At 43.3% G+C, this 19,325-nt stretch overlaps 1 protein-coding gene across 1 annotated transcript in view; it reads right to left on the bottom strand.

Annotated features, from left to right (window-relative positions):
• Nucleotides 1-19,325, bottom strand: part of Dennd1b (DENN/MADD domain containing 1B) — a 177,147-nt gene that overhangs the window by 5,622 nt on the left and 152,200 nt on the right. Inside the window, exons 17-20 of the mRNA XM_013017299.1 lie at nucleotides 16,256-16,296; nucleotides 15,528-15,596; nucleotides 13,411-13,467; nucleotides 12,421-12,528 (exon numbers count right to left, since the gene is read on the bottom strand). Of these exons, the coding sequence (XP_012872753.1) occupies nucleotides 12,421-12,528; nucleotides 13,411-13,467; nucleotides 15,528-15,596; nucleotides 16,256-16,296 (275 nt within the window). The remainder of the gene's footprint in view (nucleotides 1-12,420; nucleotides 12,529-13,410; nucleotides 13,468-15,527; nucleotides 15,597-16,255; nucleotides 16,297-19,325) is intronic.

Consider the following 19,325-nt stretch of genomic DNA (forward strand, 5'->3'; position numbering starts at 1 on the left):
CACGATGGTCTCTCCTGCACTAATGCCTACTGCGTGCACACGATGGTCTCTCCTGCACTAATGCCTACTGCGTGCACACGATGGTCTCTCCTGCATTAATGTCTACTGCGTGCACATGATGGTCTCTCCTGCAATGTCTACTGCGTGCACACGATGGTCTTCCATGCACTAATGTCTACTGCGTGCACACGATGGTCTTCCATGCACTAATGCCTACTGCGTGCACACGATGGTCTCTCCTGCACTAATGTCTACTGCGTGCACATGATGGTCTCTCCTGCACTAATGCCTACTACGTGCACACGATGGTCTCTCCTGCACTGTCTACTGCGTGCACACGATGGTCTCTCCTGCACTGTCTACTGCGTGCACACGATGGTCTCTCCTGCACTAATGTCTACTGCGTGCACACGATGGTCTTCCATGCACTAATGTCTACTTGCACACGATGGTCTCTCCTGCACTGTCTACTGCGTGCACACGATGGTCTCTCCTGCACTGTCTACTGCGTGCACACGATGGTCTCTCCTGCACTAATGTCTACTGCATGCACACGATGGTCTTCCATGCACTAATGTCTACTGCGTGCACACGATGGTCTCTCCTGCACTAATGCCTACTGCATGCACACGATGGTCTTCCATGCACAGCATATACTCAATGGTCTTCCACCTACTAAACGCCCATGGCATGCACACAATGGGCCTCCTTGCTGTGAGGCATATGGAAGAAATGGAGAACACATTCCTTCCCAGACACTTAGGAATTATCCAGCCGCAACCCCACCACTGGCCATCTGAGAGCTGCATAGGAACAGTGCCACTAGCAACCCTCCTGCACATTTTTTATACAAAACACTTCATAATCATATTTTCATCGCTTTTTTTTTGTCAGTCACTTGAACTCTGGGCCTGGGTGCTGTCCCTCAGCTCTTCAGCTCAAGGCTAGTGCCCTGCCACTTGAGCCACAGCGCCACTTCTGGCTTTTTCTGCTTATGTGGTGCTGAGGAATTGAACCCAGGGCCTCATGCATGCAAGGCAAGCGCTCTACCACTGAGCCACCTTCCCAGACCTATTTTCATCACTTTTGACAAGGCATTAGCAGTGGGCTGGGAGCCTGGCTGCCACAGTCCTCGATCAGAACACACACACACCTGTAAAACGAGGTTTTTCTTGCATGAAAATGTACAGTGCAAGGCACACATCTAGCGTATGTGAGCATCCTGGAAGTGAGCACACCTGAGGAGGGCTGCTGGCTACCTGGGGGATGGTGAATTGGTGGAAAAGAAAGGCTGTCCATGCGGACGCCAGTTAGGGGAGGGCCTCGGGGGTCTGACCCCGCAGCTAGGCACAGTCTGGCTTTGCTACCATTGCAGAGATAAATGCTGCCTTTCGTTTCCTTCCAATGGTTTCTGCCAAGCCTGTCGGACTCCGCAATGGTGAAGGCCACTTCCCTGTGGTTACCAAGCAGAGGCTACCTTGTCATTCCCATTTCCAACACTAGATGGCAGTCCAAGACTAGCCAGCACCAAGGTAATCTCCCGAGGGTGGGTGAGGGCCGCTGGCCCTGCGAGGTGTCCACCTTCCCTGTTTTAGAAGCACAGTCTTTGTGCTGTCCACACTTGGGGGCTTGAGGAAGCCCGAGATCTATGGAAAACCCTGAGTTCATGGTGCATCCCGCACAGACCGACGGACAGCGGAGAGCGGCGACACACAGCAGGTTCCGGCTGGACCAGCGCCGAGACCCACGCGAGAGCCAACCCAGACAGCGCTCTGGGCCGCGATGGCGCGCGCGCCACGCTGCCTCCAGTCCCCACCGGCCCGGGCTCGGTGACTGCATCCTGTGTTGGAGGAACTAGGTAAACCAACGCTCAGAAGCCACCATGAGGGAGGCGGTCCAGGCCGAGCTGGCAAAGCCCGGCCACGGCGGCCAGCGAGCAGCGCAGCGAGCAGGGCCCCGCTGCCCTGTGTCAGTGGCCGGCTTGAAGCTGGGCCTGGGCACCAGCAGGTGTGCGCACGGCGGGCGCGGGTCAGGACACGCGGGACACCGAGCGCTGTGAGTAGTAAGCACAGGCCCGGCGCTCCGCCTGTGTCCCCCCTCCCCGCCTGTGTCCCCCCCCCCCGTCTGTGTCCCCCCTCCCTGCCTGTGTCCCCCCCGCCTGTGTCCTCTGCGCCTGTGTCCCCTCCGTCTGTGTCCCCCGCCTGTGTCCCCTCTGCCTGTGTCCCCCGACTGTGTCCCCTCTGCCGGCCTGTGTCCCCTCCACCCACGTTACGCCACCAATGACCCCAATGGAAGCTTGTGTTCAATGACATTAGGTGGAGATCCATCCTCTTATTTCACTAAACATGTCCTTGTATTCGATTTTTCAAAAATGAGGGAAGAGCAGAACCGACCTCCTTTATAGAACGCCTCTGACTGAGCAGGCATTAGGAAATTTAGTTTGGTAAAATACCTTATCAGAATCAACCCAGAGACACAGTCTCTTCAAATTCATGTCTCTGTATAAAGCTCCATCCAGCAGCCGCGGGCTCTTCAGGCCTCGGGGCCAGTGGACATGGGGCCTGTCGCATGGTCAGGGAGAGAGAGCAGGCCATGGACTCCCAGCTCTCCGTATTCACCTGTCAGGATGGCTGCAAGCTCCAACATTCTATTCTTTTCTTCTTTTGTGCTGGTGCTGGGGCTTGAACCCAGAGCCCTGCATGCCTGCTGGCCTTTTCATTCAAGAGTGGAGCTCTCCCCCCTGACCACTGCTCCAGCTTTTTGGTGGTTATTTGGAGATAAAAATCTCAGGAAGTTTTATGCCTAGGCTGGCTTTGAACTTCAATACTCAGATCTCAGCCTCCCTCGTAGTCATGATTATAGGTGTAATTCCCTCCCCCCACACACACCTAGCTCAAGCTTCTATCCCCCAGTCCTAGGGCTGGTTTATTGGAGAGAAGAGTCTCAGAGTCTCTCCTACCCAGGCTGGCTTTGAACTGTGATCCTCAGATCTCTGCCTGAGTAGCTAGGATGACAGGCCTGAGTTACTGACACTGGGCCAAGCTTCATATTTTTAAGCCAACTTTTAAGGGCTGCTCCTATGCTAAGTGACTTTGTTAACTGTAAGTAGTTAAAATACATTGTTCTGTTACTTTTTCTGATCTTTAATATTTGGAAAATGCCAATTTTACCAATGATCTGCAATGACTTTTCAGGGCTGAGAGATAATGTAAATGCCAGAACTTTTCTACGATTGTTAAGTGTCATTCCCAAAGCAAATAAATAAATAAATCAGCAACACGGGGATAAATGGCAATCTATATGTAGTTATACTTTTTTTTTTGACAGTGTTTCAATACCTCAACATTTAAAAAGGTTTCTTACTACATGACAAGGTCATTGCATTTTCTGGAAAATGGTTTCCTACATTAAGTAAGGTGAAGCTGACTTTTCTAACAAGGATACATAAAAATTACCATTAATTTACAAGACTATATGATTTCTGATCACATTTATAAACTGTGTTTTCAAAATGTATATGACTAAGGATGAAAAGTATCTGATTAGGAAAATAAGTGTAGCTGGATTTTATTTCCCACATTAACCATAGCAATACAGCTACTGTAATACGTGTGTATGTGTACAACCAGACACATAAGTAACTGATCTTAAAGTGTTTGTGTGCAAAAGCTCAGGGACAGCACCCAAACCCTGAGTTCAAGCCTAATGACCGACAAAAAAAATAGTGTGTATGTGTGTGAGTAAATGTAGTAAAAATCTTGCTACTAAAATAATATTTTGGTCTCAGAATCAAAACATACTAGTTTTTTAAAGCACTTATTATAAATGTCAAAAACACACAGAAAGGCACAAAGGGAGCCGACTGCTGCGAGCAGCGGCATTATATTCCAGTTCTAGAAAAGCCATAAAGAACTTTTGGGAAAGCCTGCGACACAGCAGCCTTATTTTGTAATTGGCTCGGGGCAGAGGCTACCGGAGGATATTTATGTATTATTCTAGTGTTTTATGTTACCTATTAGGAAAATAACAATGTGGAGTAGGCCTAAATCCAACTCAAATTATAATAAGATGCTCTTATGCTCTTCTACTTATATGTCTATTGACATTTCTGGCAATTTCTCTCTCAGGGGACACACAGCAGCAGGGTTTTGTAACCCATATATATATATATATATATATATATATATATATATTTTTTAAAGACCGGCTTTTCCTTTCATCAACACTAACATTGATCTCTGACAAACTGTAAAAGCAGCTCTATACACAAAACCAGAGTAGTGGGGGGAAGGGGGGGCAGTCATCACTTCTTTATCCTAAGATGCTTAAAAGAAAGTAAGAATTTGTGTACCCAAAAAAGGTGGTGGGTACTTTTGAAATAGAGACCTGTTGTTGGTTTAAATAGCAATGAAAGCCCTTAAAAAGTTACATAGAACAGAAAACAGGAAACAGAATCAGAAAAACATTAGCTATATGATTCCATATAAAGTTACAATTGAAATACTAGGTTTACTAAACGGGCAATTTTAGTACTTTGTTTTTCTTTCCTGATTTTGTAACAAATAATATGGTCATTTATAGGAACAAATTTGAAGAGTAAAATCATAACATTAAAATGTGTTGATTTTAAAATATTTCAAACATGTGACGCGTGATTACATTAGTAATGTTCCACTTCATCCTTTTAGTGATCTAGGTATTGTTAAGCAGAGGTAAACATTTGAAAAATGAGGTTCTAGTTATGGAGAGGTCTGGTTTTGAATTAGTTCTCTGATTGACTGAATGATGCTCTCCAATAATTTTATGACGATGTAAATATCCCCAGGTGTCCTCTATTGTGTTCTACAGGATTACTGCCAAAGTTTCCTGCTCGATTGAGAGAAGCGCATGACTCCACTAGAGGGCAGCCTTGTAGTCTAGTACTCATTTTCTTGTTTTTGTTTTGAAACAGGACGAACCATAATCAAACTTGACACGTTGGAAACTAATATTATCTCAACAAAGAAACAACAGAGAAAACAAGTTTCTTTCTAATTAACAATACGACACATACATTTTTCCAATGTGGACTCAAGCGATCCATGGTTAAAAACTGTTGACATTACCTGGAGCCAGTTGGTCATGCCTCTAACTGTAGCTACTCAGGAGCCTGAGATCTGAGAATCGAGATTCAAAACCAGTCCAGGCAGGGAAGTCCATGAGACTCTTATCTCTAGTTAATCACCCAAAAAAAAAGCCAGAAGTAGAGCTGTGGCTCAAGTGGTAGAGCACTAACCATGAGCAAAAGAAACTCAGGGACAGTGCGTAGGTCCAGAGTTCAAGCTTCTGGACCAGCGCGCGCGCGCGCGCGCACACACACACACACACACACACACACAATAACTTTTTTTTTACCTGTTGTATGTGACCATGTTAAGAGAGCTGTCTACAGGTTTAATAGTTCTCAGTCATATTAATGTTCATTGTGACTATGAGTCACCTCTCTGTTTGTAAACACCGTACATTTGGTTAAACACCAGATTTTGGCCCTGACTCCCAGTCTATTCATCAAAAGGCACATTACACATGAAAGCAGCCTTCCACTCTATTTCCTTGGGCTGTTTTTACATAACTGATTGAGTAGGTGTAAGTGTAGGCAAGTTGTTGCTCGCCCCAGACATGAAGTAGTTAAAGTGACCCGTGTGCCAGGCTTCCATCGGGCTTAGCAACCAGAAGCAGCAGCCCTTGGCTTCCACTGATTTCCTGGCGGTGATTTCTGCCTTGCTTGGGGCCATCCATCTGTTAGCATTGACTTGTAATGGAGATAAGCTCTCACGCTTGCTCACTAGCGGGGCGAGTGTGTGAGTGTATGGACATGTGGTGCCCGCACACAGACACGCGCACACCAGAACTGCTGGGCTACGCCAGCAGTGGCCCGTGCTATTTAAAATGGTACTTTATCATTCCATTTGTACAAACTTGGCCTATTATTTAAGGGAATTTCTTATTCTTAGGAAATCCTAATACATTTTTAAACATGATTTCAGGTGGTAGACCTAATGGTCTAAATATTGTTCACAAAGTCTTTGGTGCTCTGATTTTAAACAAAACTGATGAAAGAAGGCAAGTGTACAGGAGGATTGAAACCGGGCTGCGCGGAGACCAGCGGCAGTATTCTCCCCGGACGCGGAGGGCCCCCGATTTCAATAAGAGCAGAGCCAGGGCCCATCCCTGGGGTCCTGTTAGGCGGGGCTGCTGCTGGAGCTGTCACCTCACACAAAGGGGCCGGAGCCGGGCTTTACAAATGTGAGGCCTAATTGGGGGATTCTCATGGCTGTACCCTTGACATTTATTTAAGCCTCATCAACGAGACAGAAAATAACCGGACTAATTAGCAGCCTGGCACACAGATTACTGTTTCTTGGGGGTGGACTGCTTAGCCACAGTCTATCCCAAAGATAAGCGAAGTGATGGAGCCCAGGAGACGAGGTTTAGGTTGTCCTTTCCTATCACACCAGATCACAACACCATATATACAACTATGAGCTGGCTGTGTACACACACACACACACACACACACACACACATACACACACACATGTGGGTGTTTTTACTTTATGATACATGCAGCTCAGGTGATCACAATCCAATTTTCATATTGTGAAAAACAAGGGAACATAAAATCTTTAATAAATCTCTCTAGCAATGGAATATTCTCTGGGCAGCTGAGGTGTACTTCTGAAACAGAGAGCTGAGTAGAGACTTGGGAGGGGCTGAGTCAAATCCCTATTCTCTATCCACGATAACACAACAACCACATGATCTTGCAACCTTCTAAGCAAGGGATTTCTCAGCAGAGAAAAGCATGAGAAGCATGGCTTCTCAAATCACAGACAAGCTGAGCGTCAGTTATGCTACTCAGAATGAGGAGGGAAAGTTTCAGGCTCCTCCCAGCTGCCTCGGGAAGGAGACGCCGCTTAAAGACGTTGGACAGTAGGCGCCAGGAGAAGAAATTCAGACCCTGCCATCCCGACAAAAGACCTGGCGCTCAAGATAGCCATGTGCCCATGAACGGCTACGGTTCCTAGCACCTACGGCATGGGAGACATTTCATATCCGTGTTGTAAATGACAACAGCGACCTAGGAAAATGACATGTATTGTTGGCACCATTTTACCAACGTTGAAAATAAAACTAAGGGCTACTTTATTTTTCTCAAGGCAAAAATGCTAGCGCCATCTTCCACGTCGAGTTCTGTCTAGCCTTGAAGGTCACACCCTTGTCTTCCAGCCGCCCTCCATCCAAAGCAGCCTGCCAACCTCAAGACAGAGAAAGAAAAAGCACTGAATGTTCTAGAACCACTCTCGCAGCTTTTGAACGCATACTTTGCACTTTCTTCTATCTAGAACTCTGCACACATAGCTTAATCTCTCTATTCCTCCTTCTACATCTGGACTGCAGGGCTTTGACACTGAATCATGCAGTTAATCTCCCAGACAGACAAGGACGGCGCATGGCATGAAGGAGCTGGCTGGCTGCCCGCGAACCCAGGCTTCTGTCTGTACCTTCATCTGCTTTCAACCCTCCCAAAATTGAGGCTTCACATCAGAGATAAGAGCAGGAAAATTATCTGAATCACCAAATCCAGCAGGTCCCTACAGAATCTGGCTTTTAAGTCATTAAATTTACCACCTGTTAGATCCCTTTCCCCCCCCTCCCCCTCTGGTCCTGGGACTTGAACTCAGGGCCTGGGTGAGCAGTCCAGCCTGAGCACTGTCTCAGAGCTTTTTTGCTCAAGGCTGGCACTCTACCACTTCAGCCACATGTTCATTTATGACTTTTTGGTGGTTAACTGGAGATATGGATCTCGTGGACTTTCCTGCCTGGTCTGGCTTTGAACCTTGATCCTCAGATCTGACTCCTGAGTAGCTAGGATTATAGATGAGAGCCATTAGTGCCCAGCATGTGCCAAATCCTTTAAGGTAATTTTATTATTTGAAGTTTCAAATCTTGAATAAAGAGACAAAATACTGTTTAAAGTGAAAGGCCGTTAAGAGTCAACTTCTTAGGTTAAGGAAAAAATGAAGGAAGTTATATAACCCCTCTGTATAATACCTTTATAATAATAATTTTTTTAATGAAAGAAGGAAAATTGGATTGTATTATGCTTGAATAGGGGGGAAAAGGGGGTGGCATGTTCTGTTACAACATTAAAAATTTAAGAATGTAGACCTGTAGGGATCTTACTGGTAAAATTAGAATGCAAGAAATCTACCATTAACCATTAACCGAAAAGATTCAAATATAATCAAATATAATCATCAGCCAGGAAAGGGCTGTCTTCTACTTCAGTGTGCTTCATGGAAGGAAGCTAAAAGTGTGCTTTAAATGTACATTAAAAAAGAAGAAGAAAGGATTCAACTGCCAGTCAGGGACTCAGAATGTAGGCTGTCTCTGGGAAAAGTCTGCGAGCCTCTCAAATGATACAAACTGCACCAGTCAGGAAGCGTCTCCACCTCCCCCAGCCCTGAGCTCTCAGCTCGCAGACACCCGATTCATCCTTCTCCTTCCTACAACTCCAGAACGACTTCTAAAAGAAGCCCGTGCATTACCCATCATGCACTTTTCACTGCGGCTGCTGAGCAAGGCAGGCATGAACCGTTTGTACCTTATCTACGTTAAATATATTTTGTTAAATTTTATTAATCTATGATTATTCATATCAAGTTAGAAACAGATGGAATATGAATACATAAAAACATACGGATTCCCTAGTCTGTCTTCAACCACATTTAACTTTCTTTGAAATACATATTTAATTGAAAATCATAACATCAGGGATCCTAGCGTTATTGCAGATGAAGGGTGAGGGATAAGAGAACTCATTGGAAGAGAGACGGCCATGAAATAATACATGCAGAGTCTCACATCGGCTTCCACTGGGCCCTATCTGGATTAGATCAACGGGTTATCTATGAGGGAGAAATAGCGAAGCTTCTGCAATGGAAGGCTGTGAAGATGAGAACGAGACTATGGCTCACCGCTCTTGATTTCCTTGACCACCATGCAGAGTCTAGTCTAACGTTCTCTCCACTGGTAGCCCATTGTGCTTGCTCAAATTCCTTCCTCAGTCAAACGGACTGGCTTGATCAAACTTATCAAAGTTCAGATTTTTGACAGAACCATCCAGGCTCTATAATATAAAAATAGATTTTTTTTTGGCTTGTCTAGATGTTTTCTTCAAGATGACTTTCTGGTATGCACAGCATTACAAAAGCAATCACAAACGGTGGCTACCTTATGAGATACTGTCAGTCCTTGAAATCCTTTCTCCAAGACCTGCGTTCCCTGACAACCCAAGTAAGCCTTCTGCCCTCCCAGCATCCCTAGCAACATGGTCCTCTATGTCTCTGGGTTGGAGTGCATTGAACGAGGGGTTCACGACTGGTCTAAGTGAAGTGAGTGCATTCCTTCACACGAAATTTGATTCCAGAATTCCTGACCATTTCTAGTAGCTGCTTCATCTGATGGCCTGAAAGACTTATGTCAGGTGTACAAAGATGCAAAAGGCCAGTCTATGACGAACAAACCGCGTGGCCAGGTGGGCAGAGGGGAGAGGCGGGCGGAGGGAGGGTGGAAGGAAAGCAAGTGAGGAGGCTGACACTCCCTGAAGGTGGCTTCGTTTCCGGCTCCAGCCCTGTCCCAATTCCCGCTCCCAGATGCCTGGTGCTTACACTGAGCGTCCTGGTGTGGTCTTACATGGCTCGGGTGAGCTTCTAATGCGACGGAATTGAATAAAACTTCAAGTAAAGGTTAGACAACACTCTCACTTTCAATATGCCGCATTGTTTTTTTTTAAATAAATAAGCTGCCATCTGCTATAGGTTATCAATTCAGAGCAATATAAGATCAATATAAGAATTCTGAGAGCCTTGAGGGAAAATATTAAGGGTGAAAAGTAGAAAATAATTGTCAGACAGCCAAAGATATAATTGGTTGATAAATGACCTCCATTTAGCTGTAAAATAGATACACATGGGTAAACACAGCTACCGATACAATGGGATACACACTGGTGGACACAATTCCTGACTCAGAATGTTGCTTCAAGAACTTTACTGGCACGCTATTAACATCTATATTGTAACCCTAAAGATGTGAGCTTCGCAAAATCTCAAATAAGGGCAAAGTCATGAAAGAACGAGCCCTGCCTCTCCCCACCCGCTCCTTATCATCTCTGCCAGTCCGTCTGAAGACCACGAAGTGCTGAAGAATGAATGCGGCTAGCTGAGTTCATGACAGGAGACCAAACCACAGCCTGAGCAGTCTGAAAGTACACACTGAAGGCACCCTGCTACCCTGGAGGGATTTTCCTAACAACCCAATGCAGTTTCCTAAATCAGCATGAAAGGTATGGTTAATAATCGTGTGCTGTGTGCTGGGACTTGACTTCAAGAGCAGGTGTTACTCTTTACATACGGTTACCTGTGAAGGAGACAGATTTGCTAGTTTGTTTGAGTGTAGTAACTGCATTATGTATAGCAAGACATCACGCTGTACACATACAGTATATATGATGAATGTATATGCCTATATATTAGTGTGTGTGTGTGTGTATATATATATATATATATATATATATAGTATATATATGCCTATAATCCTGCTATTCAGGAGGCTGAGATCTGGAGGCTTGTAGATCAAAGCTGGCCTAGGCACAAAAGTCTGCAAGTAAAATGCTAGACTGGAGGTGTGGCTCAAGTGGTAGAGAATGAACAGAAAGCAAAATGAAAGTAGTCATTTCTTTTATAGTTGAGTTATATGAATGTTATGTTAAAGAAAAGGGAAATTTCAAGTTTAAAGTATGAGTTGACAGGAGTGTTCTTAATTGAAAGTTGATGTTTACAAAAGAAATACCTGTATTATAAATGTTTTCACGTCAAAACATCCTCCAAGTACAGCAAGATTATCATAGTTTTTTTAAAAAATATAAAAACCTGTTCACCATGGCAACTATAATCCAAATGATCCATTCGGAAGGCAGTAAACACTCCGTGATGTGTAAGATATTCAGGCTTGAGAACTCCCAGCCAGGAACTGAACACATATAAAGTAATGTGAGAAAAGCCAGGACAGTCGACAGCAAAGCCATCATCAGTTAACAAGAAAAAAAAAATCTCGTGTTCACAGAAGTGGCTGGAAAGCGCTGTAGACGCAAATGAGGGGCCTTATCAACCCACGTGTATCAGCCAAACAGCTCCTCCTGAAAAGCTTTCAGAGGGCTAAAGTATTTGCAGCAAATCTGATTTCCAACTCTGAAGAGAGACCTGGTCCCTGACGACTGAAGGTTAGACTTCATGGCTTTTTTGAGTTTACAACAGTGAGCAAATAACGCTCTTTCAGGGGGAACCGTACTGTAAGGGTTGAATGTTGGGGCTCAGCCACAGGGTGAAGGACTGTGTGTGGCTAGGCCAGGGTGCTCTGAGAGCTGTCACTGTCCCATACACTACGTCCACGGGTCACGGGCTGGCGGGGACAGAGCAGCGCTGAGGGGGAAGGAGCACTGTTCAGCTTCCACGGACAGGTTTAAGGACCACAAGTCCTTGCGTGATTTTCCCCGTGTTTTCGAAGCAAAGGAAACCTGTGGCTTCTAGGGAGTCACAACCACTCTGTCTGCGTGTCTCCGTCCCTCTCGCCTCCCGGCACTACTGATGCGAAGGGCTGGGAGCTGAAATGGTTCCAATTTGGGATTTTCTTTTTCTTTTTTTGGTGCCAGTCCTGGGGCTTGAACTCAGGGCCTAGATACTCTCCCTGAGCTTTTTTGCTCAGGCTAGTGCTCTACCACTTTAAACCATAGCGCTACTTCCAGCTTTTCTGGGTGGTTCATTGGAGATAAGAATCTCATGGACTTTCCTGCCCAGGCTGGCTTTGAACTGTGATCCTCAAATCTCACCCTCCTGAGTAGCGAGGATGACAGGCATGAGTCACTGGCTCCCAGTTCCAGATTTGGGATTCTTTTTGGAGTTTAAACTATTTGTACAAACATTCTGAGGTATTTGGGGGATAAGGACAAAGGACAAAATTCACAGATGTTCCTTAAGACACAATGACCGAAGGTAACTGTATCAGTATTACTGTCACAATGTTATATTACACCTGCGCTGTGAACATGACCCCGTGCACCAGGTCGGACGTGGGACTTGCCTGTCTGGCATCATGATGGTTCACAGGAAGTTTTGAATGTGGAGTTCTTAGATTGGGAACGCTCCACACGCTTGTGCAGATGACATTTGAACATTCCATTCGCAGTCACCTGACCAGATTCCACCCACGCTTTCCTTCATCATAGATTCAAAAGCCGACGGGTCCATAATTGTTCCTAAAGAACTCAGCTAGGTTACACAATTTCAGAACGTGGAGGCTTCAGGTTAATGACCTTACCTGTGCAAGTTTACGCTTCTCTGGGGCTCCTTCCTTTTCATTGTGTGATGTGTACACCGGTGTATACTGTACCAGACCAGAACAGCTCCCATACTCCTCCTCATTCTCCTACACACAGAAAAATGGATGCGTAATGACTTTCGAATGTCCCTTCCACTGCCAAAGTTACTTAGTAACAAAATGCCTGATCAATATGCAGATAGCAAAATACTATTATAAGTTATTTAGACCTTTACGTTAAAAGAATGTATTTAAAAACAAAGTACATTTTCTACTATAGAAACTAAAAATGTCCTAAATAATATGGTTATTTTGAATACTTTAAAATTTACTTCAAGATAATTTATTTTCCATCATCCAATGGAAGAATTTTTTTGAGTTTTCACCAAAGATTCAAAATATAACAATTGATAATAAAATTGGCAGAGAAATAAAAGCAAGCCAGACTCATATATACAGACCCATACACACACATACACACACACACACACACACACACACACACACACACACCTACTCATTCACCTGTGGTAGTCATAGATTTATATACAAATTATCAAACATGATCTATTGTAAATTAATAACATTAATTTAAAGTAACTACTGTTAGAAAGAGCCTATAAAACTAAATCATAGCATTTCTAGATTAATTTTCTGCCAAAGGTATCTCTTTTAAACAATTCTCAGCTTGAAGCAAGAACTTCAATTGTGATTTCAAGGCAATCAGCTTTATGAAAACATACATCCTCTTAAAGCATCTTTGAAGAGCTCCAGAGCTCTGTGATAAAATATGCATTCAGTGAGGAGGTTACCCCATGGATGCATGGGGAATGGCAGGCTCTTGCCAGAGGGCTTGTTATGAAAAATACATTCTTGAACAAAGGGGCAAGCATATTTCAAGAGCCATTAAAACATTAATCCTATGTGATTTATAAAGTATAAGCTTCAAACTAACACAAGAATCAAGGTAAAAAGGAGAACATGACACACCTTGTGTTTGAGCTTGCTCTTCACTTCTTTTAATCCCAGTTTTGCATGATTTTTTGCCTAGAAAATGATGATAAATGTGTCGGACTCAATATGAATCTATTGCCTTTTACAGAACAAGATACAAGATGAAATGGCCAACTATTCACATTATTTAGAGAAGCAACATTATCATGGAAATCTCCAAACTCAGAGGTACCAGGCTGAACACAGGTGGCTCAGACCTATAATCCCAGCCACTCAGGAGGGTGACATGAGAGGATTGAGCTTGGAAGCCAGCCCAGGCAGGAAAGTCTGTGAGACTCTGATCTCCAATTAATTATTGAAGGAGGAGAGGAGGAGGAGGAGGGAGGAAGAAAGCAAGCAAGCAAGCAAGCAAGCAAGCAAGCAAGAAAGAAAGAAAGAAAGAAAAAGAAAGAGAAAGCAGAGAAAGAGAAAGTAGAGAGAGAAAGAGAAAGCAAAAGCAAAGAGAGAGAGAGCCAGAAATGTATGTGTGATTCAAGTGGCAGAGCACCAATCTTGAGCCAAAAAAGCTGAGGGGCAGAACGCAGGCCTGTGTTCAAGCCCCAGTACCAGCACCAAAAAAAAAAAAAATAAAATAAACAAATACAATAAAATAATACCCCTCAGGTACCGTCCATTTACTATTACACCATAGTGAATTTAACTATTGGACACATGCGTTGTCCTTGTGTACTTTACAAACGTCGTTGCCAGCCGACACGTAGCCCTTTCTGCATCCTAAGCTCCACCGCCCAGGAAGGACTGAAGCAGCAGACCAACGCAACCAGAGTGGGAGAGGCATCACCCAGCATCACAGCTGCAGGGCAGAGGTGCAGGCTTCCAGAAGCCCAGACAACACAGCTCTGCAGAGCTTTGCTACTGAGCTCCCCCCCCCCCCCGCCTCAGGTAGATGGCTATGTGGATCAGCAGAGCCATCTCCAGGGTGTGGATGTTTCATAAATAGATTTTTTGAGCAATGACTGTGTGCTGGGTGCCTAGTATGCAGTCTCTGTGGTCACAGCGACTCCAAGAGTCCAAGAGACTACTGGCACCCTGTCTGACAGGTAAGGAAATTGGTGCAGGGAGAGTAAGTCCACCCAGCCTGGACTCAAATCTGGGTCTGTTGAATTGTCAAGTCCGATGCTGTTCTTTCTCCAAGGGGCCTGGCGTGTGCATCGATACCGGCGGCACCCACAGCGCCCACTCAGAGCCACGCTCCCAGTGACGCCTGCCTGCCCTAAGTGCTTCCCAGAGGGGCACATGCACGGACCCCAGAGGGATCTTATTCCAAATCAAATTCCCATCTAAAAAGCCAGCGCACACTAGAACATAGTCTATGGTTCTTTAGACTAGATAAATCACCTTCCCCATCAGTATCCTATTTGTCAAGTCTCCTAATCTATGTAAAGGGCCCTGTATTAACCCTTTCATTTCCACTAGGCAAAAATAAATAATGACCAAGGAACAGTGCTTTGCCCTCCCGCTCCTCTGGGCCTTGCCCACGTGTGACCCCAAGCGCAGTTGAGGCAAACGTCCCCTACTGCATCCAATCTCCTCAGATACTCCTCCCTCCCTTGGCTCTACAATTTGCATCATTACTTGAAATATCTACTGCTCTTCCTCCTCCCTAGATCCATTTCAGGTTACCTGGAAGATGGAATACACTTTACCAGCTGAAACTCACCAATAAACAACCAAGACTTGAAGAGTCTTAATTTTCATATTGAAGTGACTTTTCCTTCACATTTTTCATTGTTTATGACTGTCATTGATATACTTTTAACACTAATTTATGTGACTATCAAGGCCTCTTTGAGCAAAGAGATGATCATATTTTTCTGCTTCATTTTGCTGTAGCCTCAAGTATATAAGGAGAAATCAAAATACATTGTTATACGAAACAGTCAGACTCACACAATGATACCTCATCATGGACGTTTCCAGAATGTACTATGCCATTTTGCTAGTTGCTGTGAAATGGAATGAAGAGCCACTTCCATATTATATAAAAGAAATACATTTTCCATAAATGAAAGAATTTTAATAACCAATCTTCCTTACTCAACAAGAACTCTAAGCTGCTTTAGAGCTTTCTTAACAGAAAATGTAACACTTACAAATTTGTATGCTGTTCGTACAGCAGGGGTCGCTCTAGTCACGGCCGTGTTGAAGAAAGCACTCCCTTTCTGCCAAGGGAAAGACAGACAATTTCCAAATGCTTTCGGACAAATGGTCCTGACAATAAGACAGCTGGTGTACAGAAACAGAACTTCTCTCTCTAGCTAACGACCCACGTGTTTAATGTTACAGGTCTTCAAATGCTTTAATAAGTTAAACCAAAATCTAAGTCCCCTGGTTCTGTTCTCAAGTTGGTGTAATCCATCATTTAAAAATCATCTCATTTTTAAATGTAGGCAGAAGACCAACGTGGAAAGTGATATCTACATACATAAAAGTTAATAAAATGGAAATGCGACGTTTACTAGTTGTTTTAATAATGGACAATCCGTTCTCAATCTGTAGAAAAAGTTTTATAGCCAATCCCTTTGACAAAAATCCTACTATTGGGAATTATAAAAACCCCATCAAAACCAACCACTCTATTTAATTCCTGGTTGTGGAAAATGATATAAAGTGGCAGAGAAATCTTGGTATTTTTTCCCTTTTTTTAAAAAAAGCCATTTATCTTTGAACAAAGCTTTCCATCTTAAGGTCATGTTGATGATTGTCAACAATCACACTGCACTTTGGCTACCAGAAATAGAAACGTGAGCGGAAGCCTCAGGCGAGCACTCGCTGAACTTGGCTCTGCACGGCGGGAGAACCGTGGGAGGGCCGTGCTTACCTTGACAGTGTGCACCCACTGCTGGTATGACCTTGGGTTCCCTGCAAGATATGAAAAGTACTTGGTCAAAAGCAAATCTCAGCACCAAAGGTCAAGCCATAGTATTCCCGGCGTTTTTATTCACAGTGTCTCAGAAGACACGATCACATTTGTAAGAATTAATAAACTGCTCTGATTCTTAGTAACAGAACAACTGACACCATTTAAATCATTCAATCACTTTTCCTTCATTCATAGATGAAACTAGATTGATTCTAAGGGGTTTTTTTTGTCCCCCAACCCCAGGCCTAAGGCTCGAATACAGGCCCTTGCATTCACTCGGCTGGCACACTACCACTTGAGCCATACCTCCAACCCTGCTTTTTGCTGGCTAATTGGAGATGGAAACTCATGAACTTAGCTGCCTGGGGCTGGCCTTGAACTGTGGGCTGCTGGATCTCAGCTCCCTGAGTAGCTAGATTTCAGGTGTGGGCTTTATAAACCTTCATGGTAACATTAAGTTTTGAGAAAAAATTAGATAATCTTGCTTTTGAAACTTAAAGTAAATTTTCCACATTTTATTTCTATGTTTTTTTTAAATGCCTCTTTCGGCAATAAAGTTCATTTAAAACAGTATTTCTATTGCACTGAGAAATACAGAAGTAGAGGGAAATTTGGAAATGCAAAGGACTATCGACAACAAAACATTATTTTGTAGGGGTCTCACGTGCACAAGTGATTTTATTTCAATGAAATAAACGTTTCTGAAAACATATTCTAGTTATGAAACCATAAATGTGAATCAGAGCACCATGCTTACCAGAAAGCTCAAATGCCCACAAAACCAGCTCTCGTAAACTCTGGTGATCAACATGTGTCCAAGTCAGAGAAATGTCTTCATCAAAAAGATGAGGAACCACACAGAAATAATTGAAAGTAATCTTTTTATCCAGCTATTTCAGTTGGATTTCAACTACCACACTGAGTGTTTAAATGCTTAAACACTTCCTACATTATAAGCATGAAAAGTCACAGTAAAAGATAGAGTCTCGGTTAAAAATAAATGTTCCTTCCTGTGGCTGTAGCTTTTTAAAAGTTATTTCCTTACTGCTACCAAGTAAGAGAGGTAGAATGACCCCAGTCCAACAATTCTAGTTGTTATTATTACATCTTTGGTCGAAATCAGGCAGAGTGTCCCAGTGCCATATTCATTTTATTTATTTATTTTTTGCCAGTCCTGGAGCTTGAACTCAGGGCCTGGGCACTGTCCCTGAGCTTCTTTTGCTCAAGACTAGCACTCTACCACTTGAGCCACAGTGCCACTTCTGGCCTTTTCTGTTTATGTGGTGCTGAGGAATCGAACTCAGGGCTTCATACATGCCAGGCAAGCACTCTACCACTGAGCCACCTGCCCAGCCCCATCATATTCATTTTTATACTTAAAATCTTTCCCTAACTTAAGAGACCTGAAGAAGCAGCTTTGATTCTCATATCTCTTAGCATTCAGCACTGCCACTGGGCTTTTTTTTTCTTGGAGAAAACTACAGAGACTAGCATTGTTTTTCACATCCTCACAAAGCAATCTGTTATTTACTTAAAATAACTTATTTATATGAGGTATGTTAAATAAATTGCTTGTTGAAAAGGCATGTATTTCATATGACATTGACTTAAGACATATTACTTAATGTATGTTGAAGAATGATGACAAATTTGAAATTATCAATTTATTTCTCAAGGAGTTTTTCTTAACTATGATGAAAATATAGATGATATATGTATTATATATCTTCATTTATTCAAATTGCTTAGATGCTTTATTTTATTCCATCAGCTTATATACCTTTTACTTCTATGTTAAAAATGATTGAGTGGCCAGGTACCAATGGCTCATATCTTTAATCTTAGCTACTCAGGAGGCTGAGATCCGAGGATCTTAGTTTGAAAACAGCTGGGACAGAAAAGTCCATAAGAACTTTATCTCCAATTAACCACTAAAAAGCCAGAGGTGGAGGTGTGGTTCAAGTGGTAGAGCATCAGTCTTGAGAGAGAAATCCAAGTGAGAATGCCAAGTCCTGAGTTCAAGCCCCAGTACAGCATTCACACGGGTGCACACACATGTATGTACACACACACACACACACACACACACACACACACACACACACCCCACACACACAGATGATGTGGAGATGCAACAAAATTAAGTAGACTTCTGTTTCTAAAATGAAAAGGCTCACTGGTTCTTTAAATTTTAATGTTTTCAGGATTTATGGTTCTTATTTCTACAAAATTTATGAGACAAGCACACAATCTTTCAGTAATGCTAAAAACTAAAACTAATCTTTTAAAAAATTAGTTTTGAATGCCAACAAAAAAAAAACCTCTCAGTTTTTCTTTTTAAATTAACTGGTTTATGGCAACTAATTAGCATTACTGAGGAATTTCCTAACATTATTCTTGTTAAACAACTGGTGCTGTCATGCTCAAGGACAGAATTCCTTCAATTTTCACTCGTACAAAGACCCTTCAAATGTTTTTTTTAAATATATTTAAGTTCCCATAATTTGTGGTCACTTATCAAAATATGTAAATTGCTCTTAAGTGTTCAACGTGGACCAAAACGAATTCCACTGGAGCTGATAAACAGCTATTGCCTCCTCAAATTCTCCCATTCTTCAGTCAATAGAAAGAAACAAAAGTAAATAACAGTCGTTAACAGCTGACGTCAAGAAGCCATGAAGACATGAAACCAATGGGGAGAATCTACACACTCCAACAATCAGTCTGTATCCGCCTTTATTGAGAGCTTCTGCTGTGGGTTTAACAACTAGCTTTATTTTGGCTAAAAAAAAAAAAAAAAGCCGTGTTCTTCTCTGTGCCTGTTCTTAGCAGCTTCCCCTAATTGGGTTCTTGTTCTGCTTCTTGTCCTCCTTCGTCGCTTTGCAACCACAACAGGCATGTGCTTCTCTTTCCCCACCGCTTGGTAGATTTAAGATTCTGCAAGAATCTCCTGAGGGGAGCCAGGGACGTAGGGAGGCCATACAATTTCCTTAACGGTTCTGACCACGGAGATTCATGGGGCAGAAAA

The sequence above is a fragment of the Dipodomys ordii genome, unplaced genomic scaffold (assembly GCF_000151885.1).
Source record: "Dipodomys ordii isolate 6190 unplaced genomic scaffold, Dord_2.0 Scaffold35, whole genome shotgun sequence".
Lineage (NCBI taxonomy): Eukaryota > Metazoa > Chordata > Mammalia > Rodentia > Heteromyidae > Dipodomys > Dipodomys ordii.